The sequence below is a fragment of the Aquarana catesbeiana genome, linkage group LG02 (genome assembly GCF_042186555.1).
Source record: "Aquarana catesbeiana isolate 2022-GZ linkage group LG02, ASM4218655v1, whole genome shotgun sequence".
Taxonomy (NCBI): Eukaryota; Metazoa; Chordata; class Amphibia; order Anura; family Ranidae; genus Aquarana; species Aquarana catesbeiana.
In genome coordinates, this window is record NC_133325.1 from 676,475,057 (window position 1) to 676,499,869 (window position 24,813).

General features: G+C 39.9%; 1 protein-coding gene across 21 annotated transcripts in view; it reads left to right on the plus strand.

Moving 5' to 3' along the window:
• The window catches only part of RAP1GAP2 (RAP1 GTPase activating protein 2), a 1,157,030-nt gene that overhangs the window by 1,005,199 nt on the left and 127,018 nt on the right, over nucleotides 1-24,813 (plus strand). For all 21 annotated transcript variants that reach the window (XM_073616723.1, XM_073616725.1, XM_073616724.1 and 18 more), the window contains 3 exons: nucleotides 7,316-7,348; nucleotides 9,444-9,653; nucleotides 21,775-21,878. In XM_073616723.1, the coding sequence (XP_073472824.1) occupies nucleotides 7,316-7,348; nucleotides 9,444-9,653; nucleotides 21,775-21,878 (347 nt within the window). The remainder of the gene's footprint in view (nucleotides 1-7,315; nucleotides 7,349-9,443; nucleotides 9,654-21,774; nucleotides 21,879-24,813) is intronic.

Here is a 24,813-nt window from a genome sequence, read left to right on the forward strand (position 1 = left end):
AGCAGAAGCAGCCAATCAAATATAGTGCTCAATATGGATTAAATAAATAGTGGGAAGATTGTTCCTTCCATTGGTGGTCAGTGGGAAGAATGTTCCTTACATTGGTGGTCAGTGAAAAGAATGTTCCTTACATTGGTGATCAGTGAGAAGAATGTTCCTTACATTGGTGGTCAGTGAGAAGTATGTTCCTTACATTGGTAGTCAGTGGGAAGAATGTTCCTTCCATTGGTGGTCAGTGAGAAGAATGTTCCTTACATTGGTGGTCAGTGAGAAGAATGTTCCTTACATTGGTAGTCAGTGGGAAGAATGTTTCTATACATTGGTGGTCAGTGAGAAGAATGTTCCTTACATTGGTGGTCAGTGAGAAGAATGTTCCTTACATTGGTGATCAGTGAAAAGAATGTTCCTTCCATTGGTGGTCAGTGAGAAGAATGTTCCTTACATTGGTGGTCAGTGAGAAGAATGTTCCTTACATTGGTGATCAGTGAGAAGTATGTTCCTTACATTGGTGGTCAGTGGGAAGAATGTTCCTTACATTGGTGATCAGTGAGAAGAATGTTCCTTCCATTGGTGGTCAGTGAGAAGTATGTTCCTTACATTGGTGGTCAGTGAGAAGAATGTTCCTTCCATTGGTGGTCAGTGAGAAGTATGTTCCTTACATTGGTGGTCAGTGAGAAGAATGTTCCTTCCATTGGTGGTCAGTGAGAAGAATGTTCCTTCCATTGGTGGTCAGTGAGAAGAATGTTCCTTACATTGGTGGTCAGTGAGAAGAATGTTCCTTACATTGGTGATCAGTGAGAAGAATGTTCCTTACATTGGTGGTCAGTGAGAAGAATGTTCCTTACATTGGTGGTCAGTGAGAAGAATGTTCCTTCCATTGGTGGTCAGTGAGAAGAATGTTCCTTACATTGGTGGTCAGTGAGAAGAATGTTCCTTACATTGGTTATCAGTGGGAAGAATGTTCCTTACATTGGTTATCAGTGGGAAGAATGTTCCTTACATTGGTGATCAGTGAGAAGAATGTTCCTTACATTGGTTATCAGTGGGAAGAATGTTCCTTACATTGGTTATCAGTGGGAAGAATGTTCCTTACATTGGTTATCAGTGGGAAGAATGTTCCTTACATTGGTTATCAGTGGGAAGAATGTTCCTTACATTGGTGGTCAGTGGGAAGAATGTTCCTTACATTGGTTATCAGTGGGAAGAATGTTCCTTACATTGGTTATCAGTGGGAAGAATGTTCCTTACATTGGTGGTCAGTGGGAAGAATGTTCCTTACATTGGTGGTCAGTGGGAAGAATGTTCCTTACATTGGTGGTCAGTGAGAAGAATGATCCTTACATTGGTGATCAGTGAGAAGAATGATCCTTACATTGGTGGTCAGTGAGAAGAATGTTCCTTACATTGGTGATCAGTGAGAAGAATGTTCCTTACATTGGTGATCAGTGGGAAGAATGTTCCTTACATTGGTGGTCAGTGGGAAGAATGTTCCTTACATTGGTGGTCAGTGAGAAGAATGATCCTTACATTGGTGATCAGTGAGAAGAATGATCCTTACATTGGTGGTCAGTGAGAAGAATGTTCCTTACATTGGTGATCAGTGAGAAGAATGTTCCTTACATTGGTGATCAGTGAGAAGAATGTTCCTTACATTGGTGATCAGTGAGAAGAATGTTCCTTACATTGGTGATCAGTGAAAATTATATAAAGTTAAGAAAAATAATAAAAAAAAAATGTAAAGCACCCCCATGATCCCAGCACATGCTCTATATGAAAAGCTTTATGTAGGATGAGCACATGTATGTAAACATGTGTCTATAGACGCAAATGCTGGACACGGGAGCCCACCTGCAAGGTAACCCCCCCCCCCGGGAGAGTGCTTCTCCTAGGGAGTTATCTGATGTGGGGAGGAGCTGCGAGAGCCACCCCCAGATGTCGAGGTTCGGGGCCACTCTGTGCGAAACGAGCTGCACAGTGAAGGTAAGTATGATATGTTTGTTATTTAAAAAAACCAAAAAAAAAACCGAGCCTTTACAATCACTTTAATTTTGGTAAGGTACCGTTGTTGCACTTTCTTTAATGTAATTCTGTGACGAACGCATGTAGTGTGGGCAGTGCAAAATGTAGGTGCGGATTTGTGTGGGTGTGGCTTGAGTGTGGGTGGGAACACATGAGCGGGGACAGGGGGCCCCAGGATCTCCTATTGCCCGGGGGCCCCATGAGTTGTCAGTCCGCCCCTGTTAGTGCCCCTCTAATTACAAAGCCTGTATGGCTGATTGAGGCCTACAACCAAAAGCACCGCCATACATAATGATAATGATAAGATTAGATATTGCACTTAGCAACCTACTTGAATACTTGTACCACATGCAGGCCACAGTGAACCCTATTGGCAGCATAACTGGAGATCTGCTACATTGCAGCATAGAAGCAATTTTGTCTTGTGAGTTATTGTGGAACCTTTACATACATGCCATTAAATGGGTGGCCATTCTTTGAAAGATTTTAAAAGCGTAAGGTGTTGTTTGTCAAATCTCAGTATAGCAGAATTCTGTAGAAATTACCAATGTAGGGAAACTCTTTGCTGATAATAAGCATGAGTTATGAGTTTCCAGACAGAAGTTACTTTCAAAATCAACTTAAACGAGTTTATATGGTTTTATTTCACCATCTGGCTTAATAAAACTCAAGTTTGATTTTCATAGTTTGTTGTCTGCATTGATAATACATGCAGGACTGGGCACAGTGGAATTCTGTGTTTTCACTGTAATGTACTCCTCATTGATGCACGGTAAAAGAGATGACAAAGAGCCGCGTCTATGCGACACACAGCAGAACAACGGCTGGGTTAGTTTGGAAGAACATATTTACTGTACATAGAGCTTACAAATAAGCTTTGTTTAGCAGCCCCATCATGCACTTACATCATGCCTTATCTTCTGCTCCATATGCTGTTTACTGTTGCTCAGAAAAAAAAAGAAATATTCTTTTAACAGATGTGTTTTAGGTCAAATTGTAATAAAAAAAGCGACATTTTTTTCTCTACTATGATTTTATAATACAATGCAGGTATCATACTATAGCTGGTTAAGGTGAAAGTCCCATTATACAAAGCCACAGTCAATGTCCCTGCCCCGTAACTGTACTAATGTGCCCAAGATCTCCCTGTGTCATCTAAACATGTTTTTTGTTTTTTTTTTTAGGCTTATGTTTTTTGCAGTGTCTAAGGCAGCATTCATCATTTTTCTTGGGTTGAGTGAAAAAAAAAAGATCCAATTCCACCATCCATACATTCAATGTGAATGGGGGAATCCTCCTGCTGTGCTATTGTATTCTGATGGCAGGGAGCCTTCCCTGTCATCAGAATACAATGATCAGTAGCAGCACTGATCGATCGTAAAAAACCCAACAAGCTGGTTGTACAGAAGTTGATCAGTAGATACATGAATGGAATTTCACCCAGTCCCTGCCGAACCGGCCAAATTTCGATCCATGTATGGCTGGCTTAAGTCTGCAGTAATGAGTATATCGAAGCATGAAAATAATCCCCTATCTCAAGCATACCTTTGAAGCCTACAAATGTGGAGAGTGTGTCCATTGTGAGTGTGTAATTGCTTACCACTGTATGACTGAGCATTTAGGAAAATAGAATGACATTACTATAAGGACCTGCTAATATAAATGGAACATATATGATACATTTTTAGATATGTATGTTTATCAGCAATGTTCAGTAGTAAACCGAAAACTGTATTGTTATTTAAAATGTGATCTAATGTGGACTAGTCATCACAAAAACCTAAGCATCTCATCCCTTGATTAGAAAAGGAGGGCAAATGAAATGGAACTATAATGGTGCAATATGAAATTCAAACCAAAGGAGTTAAAATCTTCAATATTTATTAACAAATGTCTAAAACATCTTATTCAGAAAATCAATATGCTTATAACCCAATTTTTTATAGTCCATATTATTTATAGCGGTATATAAATGGATCCCGACCGCTATAAATAATATGGAACATAAAAAATTGGGTTATATGCTTATTGATTTTCTGAATAAGATGTTTTAGACTTTTGTTAATAAATATTGAAGATTTTAACTTTATCCTTTGGTTTGAATTTCATATTGCACCGTTATAGTCCCATTTTATTTGCTCTCCTATTGTTATTTAAAGTTGAAGACAGGTAGTATGAAGTAACTTTCTGGGCTTGCTTGTTAGAAAGACTAGCAAATTCTATAAATACTGTTTAAAGGAAGCAACCTGTGTTCAAATGTTAAAAAAGTAAATTAAAGATTTTCAATAAGTAATGGAAAATGCTATAAAGATCGATATATAAATATGTAAACATCCAAAAAACATTTTAAAACTAGACTTAAATTATAACAATATAGATTCTCCCTAAAGAGGATCTGGCACTTCTGTAATCTCATATTCAACAATTAGCTTTATACAGGATTTGAAATTGTCTGACATTGATGGTGCACAAATGATGGTTATTTACAGTGCTGTCTCTTCCTATAACAAATCAGGCTTAACTCATGGCAGTGTATAAATGGACACCTTAGACATGATTCTCAGATCAGCATCAGGACAAGGATTTTGGTAAAGTGAGGCAACAAGCAAAATCTGATTTTTGAGGGGATAAAATGCATTACGAAATGTCTTCACTCAAATCAAACTGAAGGCCTCTTGAGCTCTATAGGGAAAGAGAGCCTTGACTGATGGGGGCATGGCCGAGAGTTGGGCGTGGTAGAACACAGTATGCAAATGTGTCAAATACAATTGGCTGAATGGTACGGGGTGAGGGCTGGGCCTGAGGTGAATTCTGGGTCAACAGTGGTTGGAAGAACTGCCCACCCTCCCGCCCCTTTAGTTGGTCTGTCACAGCTTTAGCAGTGTTTTTTTTAACTTTGCCAGCATTTAAAGTTGCTGTAATAGGCTATGCCCTGGATCGGAAGTTGGAATTACTCTGTCTGTCCAGCGCTTATGGTAAGGACAGGCCCCTTTGGAATTTGAATAGTTAATGTTAAAGCGTGCTCACAGTTGTACTGCACTGCACTGGTTAAAATGTTTTGTATTGGAAATTAAAGATAACTGTGGCCTTGCCCTTTTTTTCCAACTAAATGGTCTTAAGTGTGGTTTTATTTACGGGGGGTGGGGGGGTGCAAGGTTTCTAAGGTTTAGGATTTAACAGCTGGTTCCTCCTGGATCTATGTACCTCAGCAGTCATGATTGCTGAATATAATATTTCAAAAATAACAAGACAGGTGACAGTTGTCTTGTGATTTAAAATACTAGAAAGACACACTCAGTTGTCACAAAAAATGCATCTCTACTCAGTAAGAAAACCTGCACCGTTGTTAGGGAAACACTATACAAGATTAGCTTGAAGATTGACTTTCTATGAAAAACAACAGTTTGAAGGCCATTGCAAAGTGTCTGTTACAAAAATTGACTAATATTCCAAGACAACCAGATTCAGAAATTTGTTTTTCACCTATAGTTTTCTTTTGGGGTGGCTCGCTCTGATTTGTTGCTTTGAGCCACAGCCGTTTCTTCTAAAATTAATGTAATAAATGATGTCTTCTACGGGATAACAACATTATACTGTACATGCCGGGGTGCTGGCATAATGACAGGGAGGCCTCAATTTATACAACAGCATGCATCAAATAGAAACAATCTGTATTGATGGTTATCCATCATTAGCAATGTTTTAAATAACCCCTGATTGTGGGGCATTGCTTTAGCAGCCTTAAAGGGTTAGTTCACCTGTTCAGAAAAAAAATGAAAAGGTGAACTAACAGCCTACATCCTCCCCACCCCTCTACTATCTGTGGGTGATTAGCTATCAGTGCCCACACAGCCAGTTTAGTGGTCCGGGGATTTGAAATCCCTCCTCTTCTTTTTTTTTCTGTAGGGCTTACACTTTAAGGCTGAACTCCAGCTTTGCCTTCAGTCTTGTACAGTTGTATAATTTCCTCTCCTGTACGGAAATTGCCTACTCTAATTTTATCTCACACTTTGAAATTTTCATAGATTGCATTAGAACCTGTAGCAAGTCAAATAGAGCTTGCCTCTTTTCCTGTCTGGAGCACATCCAGCATCATTTAGCCACATCCCCCTTCCCCTCTGCCTATCTCCTTTCATTCAATGGACTTTAGTCCTTTCTGTCATGCACAGAACATGTGGGCTTTACCTAGTGCATTCTGCCTGCAAATATTGCCTGCCTACAAATGCTGAATCTTCTAGACTGACACCTACCTACCCATGAAGGCATATTGATATTTACATAACTCCTCTCAAGAGCCAGTCCAGTGTTGCATCAGGGCCAAAGGCACTTGAGAGAAGTACTAAGGCAGGGTGCTGTGATGTTTTCAGGAAACTATATATAACACCCTGTCAGCCCCTCCCATGAGCCATAATCTGCTTGATGACATCTGATGACATCACTGGGTCTAATATAAGGTATATAATAAAACATTATTGACTTATAACACACTAGTATAATGGCACCATCCCATAGAGCAGTAATTTGAAGAGAGATTCCACTAAATACACTCTATAACAGAGTGTGGGGTGAAGTAGGGGACTTTAAATGGGCCATACATTTACATATCAACAAAAGCTCAGTTATAAAATATAAACTTTATTCTAATACATGATAAAAACTAAAGATTAAAAAAGTCAACATAAAGTCTGCCGTACACAAAACTTAATATGTACAAAAAGACACATTACAGTATGTAACATTGGTACAAGTATTGTTCACAAAAGGATTGACGCGTTTCACTTTTCAGTGCTTCATCAAAAGAATACACAATAAAAATACAAAAAAAATACATAGCATAAGCCTAATGTATATATAATTACACACCCACTAGGAATACAATGCGAGAGTCCCCTACTTCACCCCACACTCTGTTATAGGTGTGGTTAGTGGAATCTCTCTTCAAATCAGCAGAATAAATTTCAACTTTGAGATAGATTCCTGTCAGGGGTGTTATCTATATTTGTGTGTTCTCCCTGCTTTGTATGGGTTTCCATTTCCATCCAAAAATACTGTATACCAGCAGTTTAGGCAGTATATGATCAGCGTGGTCTGAGTGCTTATGTAATAGTAGTAAAGACAAGAGACTTCTAGCACCTTCTAGGGAATTGATTAAAACAGATGATTCTATAATGTTCCTTGATTTCTGCTATTTCACATAAAACATCTCTTTCATTTAGCAGAAAAAAAAGATGTAAAGAAAAAAGAATACATGTCCTTTGTCTTATTTTTTTATTGTAACTTTTCTTTCTCATTGCAGGATGACTATATACCATATCCCAGCATTGAGGAGGTAAACCTTTAATAAAACTTTTTAACCTTTAAGAATACGAATAGTAAATCACTAAGGCCTCAGTAATCCTGTAAGCAAGCAGCTTTTCAGTGGTGAATATGCACTAATCTCCTATGTAAGTGGGGGTTTGGGCTCAAATACGCCCTTTGAGGTTTATTATGCCCGGTACACACAATAAGATTATTGGAAAAATGATTGCCCTTTTTTTTTTGCATGCTAATCTCAGATCGAACCGGAAGAGTTTCCTAAAGTCACGAAAATTCTTGTACGACAGAATAAAAATGTGGAAGTGAATGTGAATGTTTTGTAATGCATTTGTATTGCACTTTCAAATGACAGCTTTACTGATTAAACGAAAATTGTACGATCTGGCATCGTCCGTAAATTTTTTTGTGAATGTCCGATTGGATAATAGTGGGTGAATTGTCATGATCGACTCTCGAAAGCTCTCTACTAATGATCTGATTATTGTACGATCTATTTGAAAGCAATATTTTTCGTACGATTTTCTGACCTTGTGTATGGGGCTTAAAGTGCTTGTAAAGCATTGTTTAAAAAAATAAAAATAACAAACATGTTATACTTAAAGCTGGCTTTGAACAGAGCAGCCCAGATCCTCCTCTTCTCGGGTCCCTTTTCTGTGCTGCTGGCCCCTCCCTCCTGTTCAGTGCCCCCACAGACCACAGCTTTCTAGGGGGGGGCAACCGAGCCGAGTCACAGCTCCGTGTATCCATTCAGACACGGAGCCCCGACCCAGCCCCGTCCCCTTTCTCCCCTGATTGGCTGACTGACTTTGATTGACAGCCGCGGGAGGCAATGGTGCCTATCAAGAGTGCCCCGAATGGATTAGACATTTGTGGACATCGCTGAAGAGGGATAGATCTCAGGTAAGTAATTAGGGGGTGCTGGGGCGGCTGCTACAAATAAAAGGTTTTTTTATCTTAATGCATAGAATGCATTGAGATAAACAACTTTCTGCCTTTACAACTCCTTTAAGGCTTAACCCCGTACACACGATCAGAAAATCGTATGAAAAATACCGCTTTAGAAGCAATTGTACCATAATCGGATCGATAGTGCAGGGCTTTCGAGAGCCAATCAGAAAGCCGTACGAAAAATATAGCTTTCGTACGATAATCGGATCATTAGTACAGAGCTTTCGAGAGCCGATCATGACAGTTCATCCTATATTATCCAATCGGACATGCACGAAAAAAAAAAATTGTACGATGCCAGATCGAACGATTTTCTTTTAATCAGTACAGCTGTCACGCGAAAATGCAATACAAATGCATTACAACACATTACATCACTGCCAAATTTTTATTCTGTCGCACAAGAATTTTCGTGACTTTAGTAAACTCTTCAGGTTCGATCTGAGATTAGCATGCAAAAAAAAAAAAAAAAGCGGACGATCATCCGTCCGATAATCTCATGGTGTGTACCGGGCATTTATACCCAGTGCCCCACTTTCACTGGAAGTAGTTCTGTCCCTGCAATTATATTAAAGAGGAACTTCATCTTCCCCTCTACAATTTTGCTCACCCTCTTGCCTATTGTGTGTTAAATAAGCACAAAAAACCATTGCATATTTAATAGATGTTTTCTAAAGCAACTTAAAATGTTTTCTGAGTTCTGAAAGTCACATAAATAAATGTATATAGGCTATATTTATAAATGGATTGCGTTATTTCTAGCGCACATTACATAAATGGTTTATTTCTCAGTGATTTCTTTGATAGGCAATAAAAAGGCAGGGTTGCAGCCCATTTACCAAAGTTTTTGCATAACAACATAAATCAATAATAGTTAATGGGTAACATTTTTATTTATTTTTACAAAAAATATTAATTAAATTATATGTATAGCCAAAAACATTTTTTTTTAGTTTTGGATATAATAGCAAAGGATTAGAACCTTTGTCAAGCTCAGTAGATTGTCCTCATATTTAATTTTGAAAATCTGGCTACCTTTTCTTACTTCTTTAGGCAGCTCACATAGCTATATTCCAGTACATGACAGTGCAGTCAGATATACAGATTGATTAGCAGTAAATTGACTAATACATGACATCTCTATTACTTTTGTCTTACAGATTTTAGAGAAGGATACCGCATACCCTTTGGTTATTCTGCCTCAGTTTGGTGGTTATTGGATCGAAGATCCAGAAAACATATGCACTCCAACATCATCTGACAGCAGTATTTGTGATGAGGAGGAAGAACCCATGAGCCCCAGCACATACGGATACAAATTAGAATACAAGGGTTCTGCTCGGGCCTACAGAAAGCACTTCTTGGGAAAGGTTTGTTGATTTATTAAAATAAATTGAGGTGGCAGTTTCTAAATGGAGAACAATATGATTCAACAGCTGAATTGATGTCTTTAACTCTCTATACTTTTTAAGCCTCTTGAACACTGGTAAAAAAAAATTTCACATTCGTAGCTGTGTAGCATTTTTTTAATTTTTTTATTTATAAAGATCCATAATGCAGCAATGCATTCAGAGCTGGAAAGAAAAATAAAGAAAAATCTCCAAAGACATGCTGGTAGCTTAATTGACCTGTGCTTAAATTTGCCCAAGCATGTGTATGTATGAATGTGTGTTAGGGACCTTAGAGCATAAGGTCCTTGAGGGCAGGGACTGATGTGAATCTACAATATATATATATATATATATATATATATATATATATATATACACAGTGGGGACGGAAAGTATTCAGACCCCCTTAAATTTTTCACTCTTTGTTATATTGCAGCCATTTGCTAAAATCATTTAAGTTCATTTTTTTCCCTCATTAATATACACACAGCCCCCCATATTGACAGAAAAACACAGAATTGTTGACATTTTTGAAGATTTATTAACCACTTGAGCCCCGGACCATTATGCTGCCTAAGGACCAGAGGTCTTTTTCCAATTTGGCACTGCGTCGCTTTAACTGCTAATTGCGCGGTCATGCAATGCTGTACCCAAACGAAATTTGCGTCCTTTTCTTCCCACAAATAGAGCTTTCTTTTGATGGTATTTGATCACCTCTGCAGTTTTTATTTTTTGCGCTATAAACGGAAAAAGACCGAAAATTTTGAAAAAAAATGATATTTTCTACTTTTTGTTATAAAAAAAATCCAATAAACTAAATTTTAGTCATACATTTAGGCCAAAATGTATTCGGCCACATGTCTTTGGTAAAAAAAATAAGCATATATTTATTGGTTTGCGCAAAAGTTATAGCGTCTACAAACTAGGGTACATTTTCTGTAATTTACACAGCTTTTAGTTTATGACTGCCTATGTCATTTCTTGAGGTGCTAAAATGGCAGGGCAGTACAAACCCCCCCCAATGACCCCATTTTGGAAAGTAGACACCCCAAGGAAATTGCTGAGAGGCATGTTGAACCCATTGAATATTTATTTTTTTGTCCCAAGTGATTGAATAATGACAAAAAAAAAAAAAAAAATATTTACAAAAAGTTGTCACTAAATGATATATTGCTCACACAGGCCATGGGCATATGTGGAATTGCACCCCAAAATACATTCAGCTGCTTCTCCTGAGTATGGGGATACCACATGTGTGGGACTTTTTGGGAGCTTAGCCGCGTACGGGGCCCCGAAAACCAAGCACCGCCTTCAGGATTTCTAAGGGTGTAAATTTTTGATTTCACTCTTCACTGCCTATCACAGTTTCGGAGGCCATGGAATGCCCAGGTGGCACAAACCCCCCCCAAATGACCCCATTTTGGAAAGTAGACACCCCAAGCTATTTGCTGAGAGGCATATTGAGTCCATGGAATATTTTATATTTTGACACAAGTTGCGGGAAAGTGACACTTTTTTTTTTTTTGCACAAAGTTGTCACTAAATGATATATTGCTCACACAGGGCATGGGCATATGTGGAATTGCACCCCAAAATACATTTAGCTGCTTCTCCTGAGTATGGGGATACCACATGTGTGGGACTTTTTGGGAGCCTAGCCGCGTACAGGGCCCCGAAAACCAAGCACCGCCTTCAGGATTTCCAAGGGTGAAAATTTTTGATTTCACTCTTCACTGCCTATCACAGTTTCGGAGGCCATGGAATGCCCAGGTGGCACAAAACCCCCCCAAATGACCCCATTTTGGAAAGTAGACACCCCAAGCTATTTGCTGAGAGGCATGGTGAGTATTTTGCAGCTCTCATTTGTTTTTGAAAATGAAGAAAGACAAGAAAAAACTTTTTTTTTTTTCTTTTTTCAATTTTCAAAACTTTGTGACAAAAAGTGAGGTCTGCAAAATACTCACTATACCTCTCAGCAAATAGCTTTGGGTGTCTACTTTCCAAAATGGGGTCATTTGGGGGGGGTTTGTGCCACCTGGGCTTTCCATGGCCTCCGAAACTGTGATAGGCAGTGAAGAGTGAAATCAAAAATTCACGCCCTTAGAAAGCCTGAAGGCGGTGCTTGGTTTTCGGGGTCCCGTACGCGGCTAGGCTCCCAAAAAGTCTCACAAATGTGGTATCCCTGTATTCAGGAGAAGCAGCAGAATGTATTTTGGGGTGTAATTTCACATATTCCCATGGCATGTTTGAGCAATATATCATTTAGTGACAACTTTGTGCAAAAAAAAAAAAAAAATTTGTCTCTTTGTGTCGCAATATAAAATATTCCATGGACTCGACATGCCTCTCAGCAAATAGCTTGGGGTGTCTACTTTCCAAAATGGGGTCATTTGGGGGGGTTTTGAACTGTCCTGGCATTTTATGCACAACATTTAGAAGCTTATGTCACACATCACCAACTCTTCTAACCACTTGAAGACAAAGCCCTTTCTGACACTCATTGTTTACATGAAAAAGTTATTTTTTTTGCAAAAAAATTACTTTGAACCCCCAAACATTATATATTTTTTTAAAGCAAATGCCCTACAGATTAAAATGGTGGGTGTTTCATTTTTTTTTTTCGCACAGTATTTGCACAGCGATTTTTCAAACGCATTTTTTGGGGAAAAAACACACTTTTTTACATTTTAATGCACTAAAACACACTATATTGCCCAAATGTTTGATGAAATAAAAAAGATGATCTTAGGCCGAGTACATGGATACCAAACATGACATGCTTTAAAATTGCACACAAACGTGCAGTGGCAACAAAATAAATGCATTTTTAAAAGCCTTTAAAAGCCTTTACAGGTTACCACTTTAGATTTACAGAGGAGGTCTACTGCAAAAATTACTGCCCTCGATCTGACCTTCGCGGCGATACCTCACATGCATGGTACAATTGCTGTTTACGTTTGACGACAGACCGCCGTTTGCGTTCGCCTTAGCGCGAGAGCAGGGGGCAACAGGGTTGCTTTTTTTTTTTTTCTTTTTCTTTATTATTTTTTTGCTTTTTTATCTTATTTTTAAACTGTTCCTTTCATTTTTTTTTTTTTTTTAATCATTTTTATTGTTATCTCGGGGAATGTAAATATCCCCTATGATAGCAATAGGTAGTGACAGGTACTCTTTTTTGAAAAAATTGGGGTCTATTAGACCCTAGATCTCTCCTCTGCCCTCAAAGCATCTGATGACACCAAGATCGGTAATATAAATGCTTAAAATGATAAAATGCTTCCCCAATTTCCCAAATGGCGCTATTTACATCCGGCGAAATCTAAGTCATAAAATGCTCGTAGCTTCCGGTTTCTTAGGCCATAGAGATGTTTGGAGCCACTCTGGTCTCTGATCAGCTCTATGGTCAGCTGGCTGAATCACCGGCTGCATTCTCAGGTTCCCTGTTGAGACAGGAGAGCCAGAGAAAAACACGGAAGACGGTGGGGGGGGGCATTCCCTCCCACAGCTTGTAAATGCAGTCTAGAGGCTAATTAGCCACTAGGATTGCTTTTACATGAAAGCCAACCGCTGGCTGAAAAGAATGATACCAAGATGATACCTAAACCTGCAGGCATCATTCTGGTATAACCATTCAAAGTCGTGAATGGCGTACCTGAAGACAAAAAAATGGTTAACAATAAAGCACAGTAAACGGTAAAGTATAAAAAATTGCATACCTGAAAAGCAAACATGATAAAACATAATAACAATAAAACATTGCAGAATAGAATACAGTAAAAAAGAGCAGAACAAGAGAGAGAGAATAGAGAGAGAGAGAACAATAAAACGACAACTATTTTTTTTAATTTTATATATATTTTTTTTTTTTTACACTTTTTTTGTAACTAACTTTTATAACGGTAACCGGTTCCAGGTTCGGGTCTCTCAAAATGCGATGGCATCTTGGGAGACCCTGTGAAAGTGTGCCTAGTCTGTGCAATGCTGTACCCTACGCTAATACTCAACTAGTGTATGGTAGCGTTCAAAACATTCACCAATGCAAAGACCAGGATTGTCAGGACAGGAGGGACAATAATAGCGGGTGTCACGCCTATATTCGCGCTTGCTGCAGACACGACATCTTTTTTGGGGGTTCGTTGGGTAGGGGTACTCGGGAGGACATAAAGAAAATGCCTCTCATGCAGCCGACTGCATTTGGTTGGGGATGTGAATGGGGGAAGTACGGGCGCTGCAGAAGCGGTGGGTTCCCAATTAGGATTGGCGAATGCAGCAGGAAGGGCACTATGGGCACGACGGGCCTGTGTTTGTCTTCTTGGTGGCAGCGGGACACTACTTGTGCTTGCCACCTCACCAGCTTGAACTGCACTTATGGGACTCGCCACGTCACCAAGTGTTACTGCAGTGCTGGTTTGACTACGACCGGGGTGTACTAGGCCGCTGGCGCTTGCCAGTTCAATAAAAAGCTACCAAAAAAACTGTTAGCGATCGCAGGGATCAGGCCTGACTCTGCGAACGCTGCAGTTATGCGTTTAGTGTTTTGTAAGTGACAGTGATCGATCGATACTGCACTTGGGTGGGCTGGGCCGGGCGGAGGGGCAAAATGCAGTGCTAGCAGGTATCTGGGCTGATCCCGCTAACACTGCGTTTTTGGGAACCCTAAACTGCTGGGGACGCCAGTATAGATCTGATCGGATCAGATATTGATCCGTTCAGATACTATACCACTAAGGGAGGTGTACGGTGCGTGCGTGGGTGTTAGCGGTACTGGCGCTAATCTGACGCTGCTTGGGGCTGGTGCTTGCCAGTTCACCAAAATACTACCAAAAAAACTGTTAGCGATCGCAGGGATCAGGCCTGACTCTGCGAACGCTGCAGTTATGCGTTTAGTGTTTTGTAAGTGTCAGTGATCGATCGATACTGCACTTGGGTGGGCTGGGCTGGGCCGGGCGGAGGGGCAAAACGCAGGTGCTAGCAGGTATCTGGGCTGATCCCGCTAACACTGCGTTTTTGGGAACCCTAAACTGCTGGGGACGCTAGTATAGATCTGATCGGATCAGATATTGATCCGATCAGATACTATACCACTAAGGGAGCTGTACGGTGCGTGCGTGGGTGTTAGCGCTACTGGCGCTAACCTGACGCTGCCTGGGGCTGGTGCTTGCCAGTTCACCAAAATGCTACCAAAAAAACTGTTAGCGATCGCAGGGATCAGGCCTGACTCTGCGAACGCTGCAGTTATGCGTTTAGTGTTTTGTAAGTGACAGTGATCGATCGATACTGCACTTGGGCTGGGCCGAGGGGCAAAACGCAGGTGCTAGCAGGTATCTGGGCTGATCCCGCTAACACTGTGTTTTTGGGAACCCTAAACTGCTGGAGACGCTAGTATAGATCTGATCGGATCAGATATTGATCCGATCAGATACTATACCACTAAGGGAGGCGTATGCTGCGTGCGTGGGTGTTAGCGGTACTGGCGCTAATCTGACGCTGCTTGGGGCAACGCATATCACCGCCGGGCGATCAGGGGGCTAAACCTTTATTCGGTAATAAACGGCGGGTGCCCTGACACTATAAAAAATAAACAAACTAACCAGCGTCACCCGTAACAGTTATACGGTGATCAGTGGTGAAAGGGTTAACTAGGGGGCAATCAAGGGGTTAAAACATTTATTAGATAGTATATAGGGGTCCCTGACGCTATAAAACGCTGACGGCGAACCTAAATATTTACCTCACTAACTAGCGTCACCAGCGACACTAATACAGCGATCAGAAAAATGATCGCTTAGTGACACTGGTGACAGGGGGTGATCAAGGGGTTAAAACTTTATTAGGGGGGTTAGGGGGGTATCCTAGACCTACAGGGGGGTAATACTAACTGTCCCAACACTGTAACTGTCACAAACTGACACCAATGCAGTAATCAGAAAAAAAAAAACAAAAAAAAAAAAACCTGCTGGTGTCAGTTTGTGACTGGGGGGGGATCGGGGGGCGATCCCCCCCCAGGAGGAATGTTCTCATTGGCCGGCGGCGATCGCGAGGGGGGGGCCACGAACGGATGGCCGCCCCCTCATCTCCGATCGCCGTGGGACAAAAGACGACCGCCTCGGGCACCGGGGGGGGGGTCCGATCGGACCCCCCACCCGCGGAAGGCAAATCACGTATATGTACGTGATTTTGCCTGTCCGTGCCACCTTGCCGACGTAAATCGGCGTGAGGCGGTCGTCAAGTGGTTAAAAAAGAAAAACTGAAATATCGCATGGTCCGAAGTATTCAGACCCTTTGCTGTGACACTCATATATTTAACTCAGGTGCTGTCCATTTCTTCTGATCATCCTTGAGATGGTTCTACACCTTCATTTGAGTCCAGTTGTGTCTGATTATACTGATTGGACTTGATTAGGAAAGCCACACAACTGTCTATATAAGACCTTACAGCTCATAGTGCATGTCAGAGCAAATGAGAATCATGAGGTCAAAGGAACTGCCTGAAGAGCTCAAAGACAGAATTGTGGCAAGGCACAGATCTGGCCAAGGTTACAAAAAATTTCGGCTGCACTTAAGATTCCTAAGAGCACAGTGGCCTCCATAATCCTTTAATGGAAGATGTTTGGGACAACCAGAACCCTTCCTAGAGCTGGCCATCCGGCCAAACTGAGCTATCGGGGGAGAAGAGCCTTGGTGAGAGAGGTAAAGAAGAACCCAAAGATCACTGTGGCTGAGCTCCAGAGATGCAGTCGGGAGATGGGAGAAAGTTGTAGAAAGTCAACCATCACTGCAGCCCTCCACCAGTCGGGGCTTTATGGCAAAGTGGCCCGATGGAAGCCTCTCCTCAGTGCAAGACACAAGAAAGCCTGCATGGAGTTTGCTAAAAAAAACACCTGAAGGACTCCAAGATGGTGAGAAATAAGATTCTCTTGTCTGATGAGACCAATATAGAACTTTATGGCCTTAATTCTAAGCAGTATGTGTGGAGAAAACCAGGCACTGCTCATCACCTGTCCAATACAGTCCCAACAGTGAAGCATGGTGGTGGCAAGCATCATGCTGTGGGGGTGTTTTCCAGCTGCAGGGACAGGATGACTGGTTGCAATCGAGGGAAAGATGAATGCGACCAAGTACAGGAATATCCTGGATGAAAACCTTCTCCAGAGTGTTAAGGACCTCAGACTGGGCCGAAGGTTTACCTTCCAACAAGACAATGACCCTAAGCACACAGCTAAAATAATGAAGGAGTGGCTTCACAACAACTCCGTGACTGTTCTTGAATGGCCCAGCCAGAGCCCTGACTTAAACCCAATTGAGTATCTCTGGAGAGACCTAAAAATGGCTGTCCACCAACGTTTACCATCCAACCTGACAGAACTGGAGAGGATCTGCAAGGAGGAATGGCAGAGGATCCCCAAATCCAGGTGTGAAAAACTTGTTGCATCTTTCCCAAAAAGACTCATGGCTGTATTAGTTCAAAAGGGTGCTTCTACTAAACACTGAGCAAAGGGTCTGAATACTTAGGACCATGTGATATTTCAGTTTTTCTTTTTCAATAAATCTGCAAAAATGTCAACAATTCTGTGTTTTTCTGTCAATATGGGGTGCTGTGTGTACATTAATGAGGAAAAAAAATGAACTTAAAGCGGGGTTCCACCCAAATTTTGAACAATATCTGTATGTATTCTCTTCCTTGCCTAGATGCTGACATGCCGTTTAAAAAAATTTAAATCGCAGTAATTACCTTTTATTTTTCTATTCTTCTTTGCACTTCCTGGTTCTCCTCCCGTGGGAGTAGGCGTCTTTCTAGCCTCTCCCGGATTCCGCACAGTCTCCTGGGAGCTAGTCTCAGGCTTCCCAGGATGCCACTGAGCATGTGTGGGAACGAGTGGTGAATGCTGGCAGCATTCACCACATCCAGGAAATAAATGATTGTGGGCTTCAAATGCCCACAATGAAGATGGAAACCACCTGCAGTGAATAATATAAGTTATTCTTTCTGACGAAATGTGACACAGGCGGACATATTACACACAATATGTGAGTATGTAATGCTTAGAAGAAAAGTTTGTGAATGAACTCAAAAAAAAAAAAAACGATAGATAGGTGGACCCCCGCTTTAAATAATTTTAGCAATTGGCTGCAATATAACAAAGAGTGAAAAATTTAAGGGGGTCTGAATACTTTCCGTCCCCACTGTATATATATATGTAAATTGACAGTGCAAACTGCCTTACTGTGTCCCCTGGTACATGGATGCCTTGAAATTTAAAGGAACTTTGTAAGCTATCATAAATAGATTAGCTTGTGTCACCTAGAAAAAAATGACCCACGCTAAACGATTATCTGAAAATTGTTTTAGTGTGGTAATAGTAGTTGCAGAGTAGTCATGCATTTACAGACAACAATTACTGTAAGTCTGTAAATACTTTAATGCACAGCTTCCCAACCAATGGTATGTGTATTGCCAGGGGTATTTCTGATGGTTTAAGAGGTATTTCTGTTAATTTAATTTTAGAAAAACATGATAAAATTCTGATAGATTACAGCTCTCTATTAAATGTACTATTCAACCTCTAAATCATAACGGTATTGAAAATATGTTTTGGGTAATAGCAATATATGAATACATTTAAAAAGATACTCTAGCTTAAATAGCATTTAGCAATGAATATTTGAAATGCATCTGATAATAAAAGTACATGATGATATAACACTGAGCAATACTGCGATGGTAGGCTGACAAAAACAGAACTGTAAAAACAGCTCCTCATCTAGAGAACAGGGAATGAAACCAAACCGCGGACCATTCTGTACTAAATTAGGTAGATTTCACATATTTTACCTAAAGGTAGAAACATCTTTTTTATTAGCAATCTTAATACATTTATTCATACTTATTGCACATTTGCTGTGTGATTTAAACCTGATACACACTACATTTTTTTTTCGTGCAACCTTTTTTTTTTTTTTTTTTTTTTTTTAGGGTTTACAACCTCTCCAAAAGCCTGTGAGTGAAATTAGTCTAGACTTTTCAACCATTATTTAGATGTTCCAGAAATAAAAAAACTGTACTTTAAGGCTCCATTCACACTAGTGCGATTCCAGAAGCGACTTGAGATGCACAGAATCTCATGAGTATGGAAATCACATTGTTTTCAACGATGCCTGTTCACATCAATACAGCCAATACAGCTCTGCACAGTGCAATTTTGTAAAAGGTTCCTGTACTACTTTCGTTCCATTCTCAAATGATTTTGGCCTCAAAGAATATACAGACCGTATCCAAGTTGTATCCAAATTGCAGCGAATTTTGATTTCAGAATTTCAGAAATACAATTATAATATTTCCCTGAACACATTTTAAAAAGACATTGTAATGAAATAATGTAAAAACTGTCCTGAATGTACTGAAAAAGAAAAACCTCCACTCATAATATATTCCAAAATATGTTTGAAATACATCCATAGTGATGTAAGAGCTGATGAAAGGAGTCACAGCATGTGGCGGAATCAGCAGGAGACTTTAAATAATTCAGACTGTAAGCTCTAATGAGCAGTGGCGGTTGGTCCACAAGGGGCACAGGGCCACCGCCCCCCCCAGCCCCCACAATCCACCCCCCCATCCCCCACAATCTACCCCCCTAGCCTGCATAATCAAACATCAAAATGATTTATTTATTTAAAGTTAAAAATTGTTAGTCATACCATCATTCATCCAAAAATCAATCGCTCCATGTGTGTGGCCGGGCACTGTGCGGGGCGCCAGACCAACAAGTCCCCGATTGGCCTGTTTCATGTTGTCCTCGGGGCACAGAGCACCAGGGGAGCCGTGACCACTGGAGGGCTCCGCCCGTAGGGTGATTGCGGACCTGGAGGGGCCTACCCGTGCTCGCCCAAAATCCTCCAGCACCGGCCACCACTGCTAACAAGCAGGGCCCCTTGATTCCTCTTGTATTTAATTATATTGTAACTGTACTGTCCCCCTGCATTTTGAAAAGTGCTGCGCAAACTGTTGGCACTATATAAATCCTTTATAATAATATTTATAGTTTTAGAGGTTGACATTTGCAAGGTCTACTAGTTCCAGCATATCTTAGGTAAGTATTCATTACCTTCAATACTTAGTAAGGCTCAAATGTCTTACATATGTTTTAATAATGTTTAATTTTCAGAATTAAAGAACATTTTGTTCTTCTCTTCCTTCATTCAGGGGATTTTGGATAATTTATTTTCTGAGAGTTGGCTCTCACCTCATTTTTTACTCACATGTGTAGTAATGACAGGGCTGAATTTGTTCCTGCAGCTGTTTGAACATCCTGAATTATACATTATAATTACTGTGGGGTTTAATGTTGAAAAGAAAGAACCCACAGCACATGGTGCTCATTGTGCCTAATTCTATTTATGATCTGCATTAAGGGGTAGATTAAAGCAAAGAGGGGAAATTATCCCAACAGAGCCCCAGACAGTAATGAAAGCACATGTTCTGATTCTCCCCAAAATAATAAAAATAATAAATAAAAAAAAAAAAAATAGCTCCTACGGTAAAGCAGAGTAGGATGAAAAAGTCTATCTACAGGCATACCCCACTTTTAAGTACACAATGGGGTTTATTTACTAAAGCTGGAAAGTGCAAAATCAAGCTCACTTCTGCATAGAAACCAATTGGCTTCTAACCCCAACTTGTTCAATTAAGCTTTGGTAATAAAACCTGGAACCTCGTTGGTTTCTATGCAGAAATGAGCCTGATTTTGCACTTTCCAGCTTTAGTAAATAAACCTCATTGTGTACTTAAAAGTGGGGTATGCCTGTACATGCCTGTATTGATTTTCTATGTGGAAATATTTATTAAAATCGTTTTTAAGCATACCGTAAAATCTCAGTAATACTTATCAAAAAACAATTGCTGATACCAAATTCTGCAGCATGTCCTTATGAATGGTGTGTAGTAGTTTTATTTTAGTAAACCATTCTTCCTTTTTTATAGCTATTTAAGGAAATAAGCTTAGTATTCTCAATCCTGTAACTGTAAAAGTGATTTTTAGTCAAAGATTTATTTTATTTTTAACGTGCTATGATCTGTTAGTGCTATTTTTTAAATGCTTGTAACAAACAATAAGATTATTTAAAATAAAAAAGACCCCATGCAGTATATTTTACAGTGGATACTAAAGTAAATCTGCAAACTAAATTTTACTAGCTACTTATAAAGTTAAAAAAAATAATCCAATCAAAGTTCAAGGTGTTCACATTTGGGCTTCATTCTCATGAGGTAGCAATCAACATCTGTAGATGCATAGCACTGCTCTGACCCTATACTGTGACCCTTTGCTTGCCTCTATCCAGTCATTGGGGCACTATTCCATCCACAAATGACACCAATGATGGGGCACCATTCCTCACACTGAAAACAGTGGTGGGGCACACTTCCACCCACTGACACCAATGATGGGATGCAATACCTCCTACTGATATCAACAATGGGACACCATTACTCCCACTAAAACCGATGATGGGGCAGTGCTTTCTCCCGCCAGGGCATTTTCTACTCCTTCTGGCCACAGTCTGGCGCTGCTGAAGTCTGAAGGATAGTAAGCTGGCCCTTTTTTAGAAAGTTTGGAGGCCCCTACTATAGATCAACAGAGGTGTCATTCAGATATGGATGATAGTGTGCACAAGATTGCTGTGTACTCTCTAACTAGCAATGCCTGTGTCTGCGTTAACTTCTCATGTGTTTAAATGCCACCACTGTTCATCTGTAAAGATAAATAAAAAATGTCAGCATTGCTTTGATGTCCATTTATCTAGGCCATCTAGGGATGCAGATCGTTGCCTTATGCCAATGGATACTGTATTAATCCTCATTTTATTACACCTCTTTGAGACTTTTTTTATTTTTTTTTTTATTTTTTTATCTCTGTACCTGAAGATCTCTCCTTGCAGTCGGAGCCCTCTCTTTGAATAGGGTTTTGGAATAGCTCAGGGTTGTATAGAAGTTGACTCTGAGTTGGACAGAAGTAAGGCATTTCTGCATAGTGTGTGCCCAAATGCAGGTTCATTTTAGTCAGAAAGCCATAACTCATTTATCGTGTGTGTTTTCCTGTTTCAGGACCATTTAAACTTTTATTGCACTGGAAGCAGCCTAGGAAACTTGATCCTTTCTATAAAATGTGAAGAAGCCGACAGCATAGAATATTTAAGAATTATTCTCAGGTATGCCATTACAGCTGTTTCATTTTTGTTCACTTACCAATAAAAAATATTAAAATGACATGGGTAAAATAAAATGAAAAAAACAAAAACATATAATATTTAAATGGCTGATAGTAACCTATAGTAATCTATCTGAAATCACTCTTTTTGCCAATTTAAATGGGCCCAGATTCCATTGATTACTATGGATTATAGTATATTGACCTGTTTATATGAACTAAGTCAGGCAGTGTCAGAGGTTGATGTACTAAAATAATTTTCACTTCTGCTGAAGGGACTGTGTGTGCAAAAATGTAATATAACATTTGTTGATAAATCACTTCCTTTATATTGCCTATAGTAGTTAGGTAATCCCTTTTATTCCTCTGCTGTACTACGGGGAAATGTAAGATGCTAAATTTTTTCTATAGGCAGCTTTCATTTTTACCTTACAACACTTTCATAAACTAGGCTTTTTGTTGTTTGTACACAAGTACCATCATGACAATGAACACTTCATCAATTTTTGGTATTGGCAATAAAACCCTTTGTGTCAGTTCTCATAACTGCTCAGTAACTTTTATATTTTTTATTGTCCTTTTACTTTTCATGCATAGATTCTGAATTTAATTTTTATGCTGATGAGAAAATGAAAGTTCGTTCTCAATTGGTTGGTGTGGAAAACAGATAAAAAGTGTATAACTTTTTGTTCGACATCCATCAATAAACACTATGGGGTTGCGTAATGTGAATATAATGTTTTTTATATATAGCAATCAGTCATCATTTGAAAGTGGATCCTGGTTTCCATGAACAAGTGCCACAGCTTTTCTTTTCTTTTTTTTCTGAAGTGACAAGTGTCACAAAAAAGAATGCATTCTTTTTCATATGACCTATGTAGAGTATCTATGTCCAGTATTCACTGTAAATGTGTATTTCTGTTCTCTAATTTTATATGTATTTTATATAAATCATCCTCTCTGTAGTATTAACATGATGATGAAGTTTGGATTTCAGCACTTTATGACATTAAATATAACTTGCCGAAATTAGCAGGAAAAATATTAGGTACCCCCACTTTCCCATCTTCAAAGCCTTGCATGCAAATTCATAGGGCATTCCCATTCAACTTTTTCATTTTAATAACTAACTACAATGAACTGAAAAAAGTACAGCCATTTATTTTCTGTGTCCTCAAGAGAATCTACTGGGTTGTTCAAAGAAAAGTATACAAAGGTTTTGGGGGGGTGGGGGGGTCCTACAGCAATTCTGTAATGGTCATTGGGACAAAAACTGAATGGACATGTCTCCATTAGGGGTCCTATAAAGTGACTAGTATTAGAGCCTTGTACCATATTAGTCATCAACTATTGCATAACATTTGGAGTCTAAATTATACTCTTTTTTTGCCTATTTTTAGAATTGTATAATGCCTGAGGAAGGAACCTAATATGTTCTGAAAACTTGCATTGATAATAACTTAAATTAGCCAATAACGTGTATCATGTACTGTACACTCAAAACTTTTTGCATAAAACATACTGCAATGGGTAAAAATAAAACATGTATAGGTAATAATAAATATTAATATACAAGACATATAATAAGGGGACGTGTTATTTTGGTTGTCCTTTAAGCCTCGTTCACACGAACATTATTGTAAACTATCACCTTATAAAACAACCCTTTCAATTTAAAATAGAAATGAAATGCAAAACATTTTTGTATAGATTTAAAAAAAATTATAAATACATTGTTATCCCTTTTTTTTTATGTGATCACATTCCCTCTGTTCTCAGCTGCATATCAGCTGGGGGGAGGAGAAGCAGCACCACACTAAGCTTCCCAGTGAATGGCTGTGCAGCGGGGGCATGTCAAGACAAGTCTGATCATTGGAGGAGAGCATACTGAGTTCCCAGCACTGCTAGAGAGCTGACCATGGTGTGCTCTCCTGCTTAGCATGGTCAGTTTGTAATAGGAAAGCAAGGGGACTAGCAGGAACACCAGGGATTTCACACAAAGGAAGCAATACAAAGAGAACAGAATACTTTCTCATACAAGTAAATTGTACAGCAGACACATATCAGGAATATGAAAGGTTGGGGTAACAAATGCTTTAAGTGTATGCCCCTGCAGGGGCTGTGTTTGCCTGCAATAGCAGGTAGTCTCATTCATTTAAGTAAGAATGCAGCAGCAGCACAGGCTGCTGCTCCCAGTTTGACAGCTCTGTGAACATGCGGCCTCATAGCAGACAGTGTGCGTTCGGGGCTGTACACCTACATGGCTGTCAAATTGGGAAAATCAGCTGTGTCTATGCAGCCGCTACATCCCAGCTGAAATGATCAGGACTGCCTGCATGGGGACACACCGAACACTTCCCTTGAACAGGCCTTTACCATAGGTATGTCCATGTGAACCAGGTTCTTAAGTGGTTATAAAGACAGAAGGTTTTTTTATCTGAATGCATTCTCTGCATTCAGGTAAAAAACCCTTCTGTGTTCAGCCCCTGCTAAAAACATACCTGAGCCATATCTCAATCTAGCGCTGTGTCAGAGAGCAGTGCCAATCTCCTCTCCCTTTTTTCTCATTGGAATAGAGGTAGCAGTGGGAGCCATTGGCTCTTGCTACTGTCAATCAAATTCCATGAGGAGGGAGCGGGGGTAGGGTCAATGGATACATAAAGCCTGGCTCAAACCCACACAAGTGCCCCCATAAAAAGCAGCTTCCTATGGGGGCACTCGGAAGGGGGGGGGGGGCAGGAACACCAGCTGGGGGGGGGGGTGTTCCTGCATAAAGCAGATAAGTATGACATGTTTTTATTGGAAATAAAATAATTTTACAATCATTCTAAATGAATCCCTACAGTCCCTACAGTGTGCAGATTTCAGCAACATACATATAAAAATATGTTAATTTAATTCCATTTTAAACAGTCTTTATTATGATTGCTTTAATA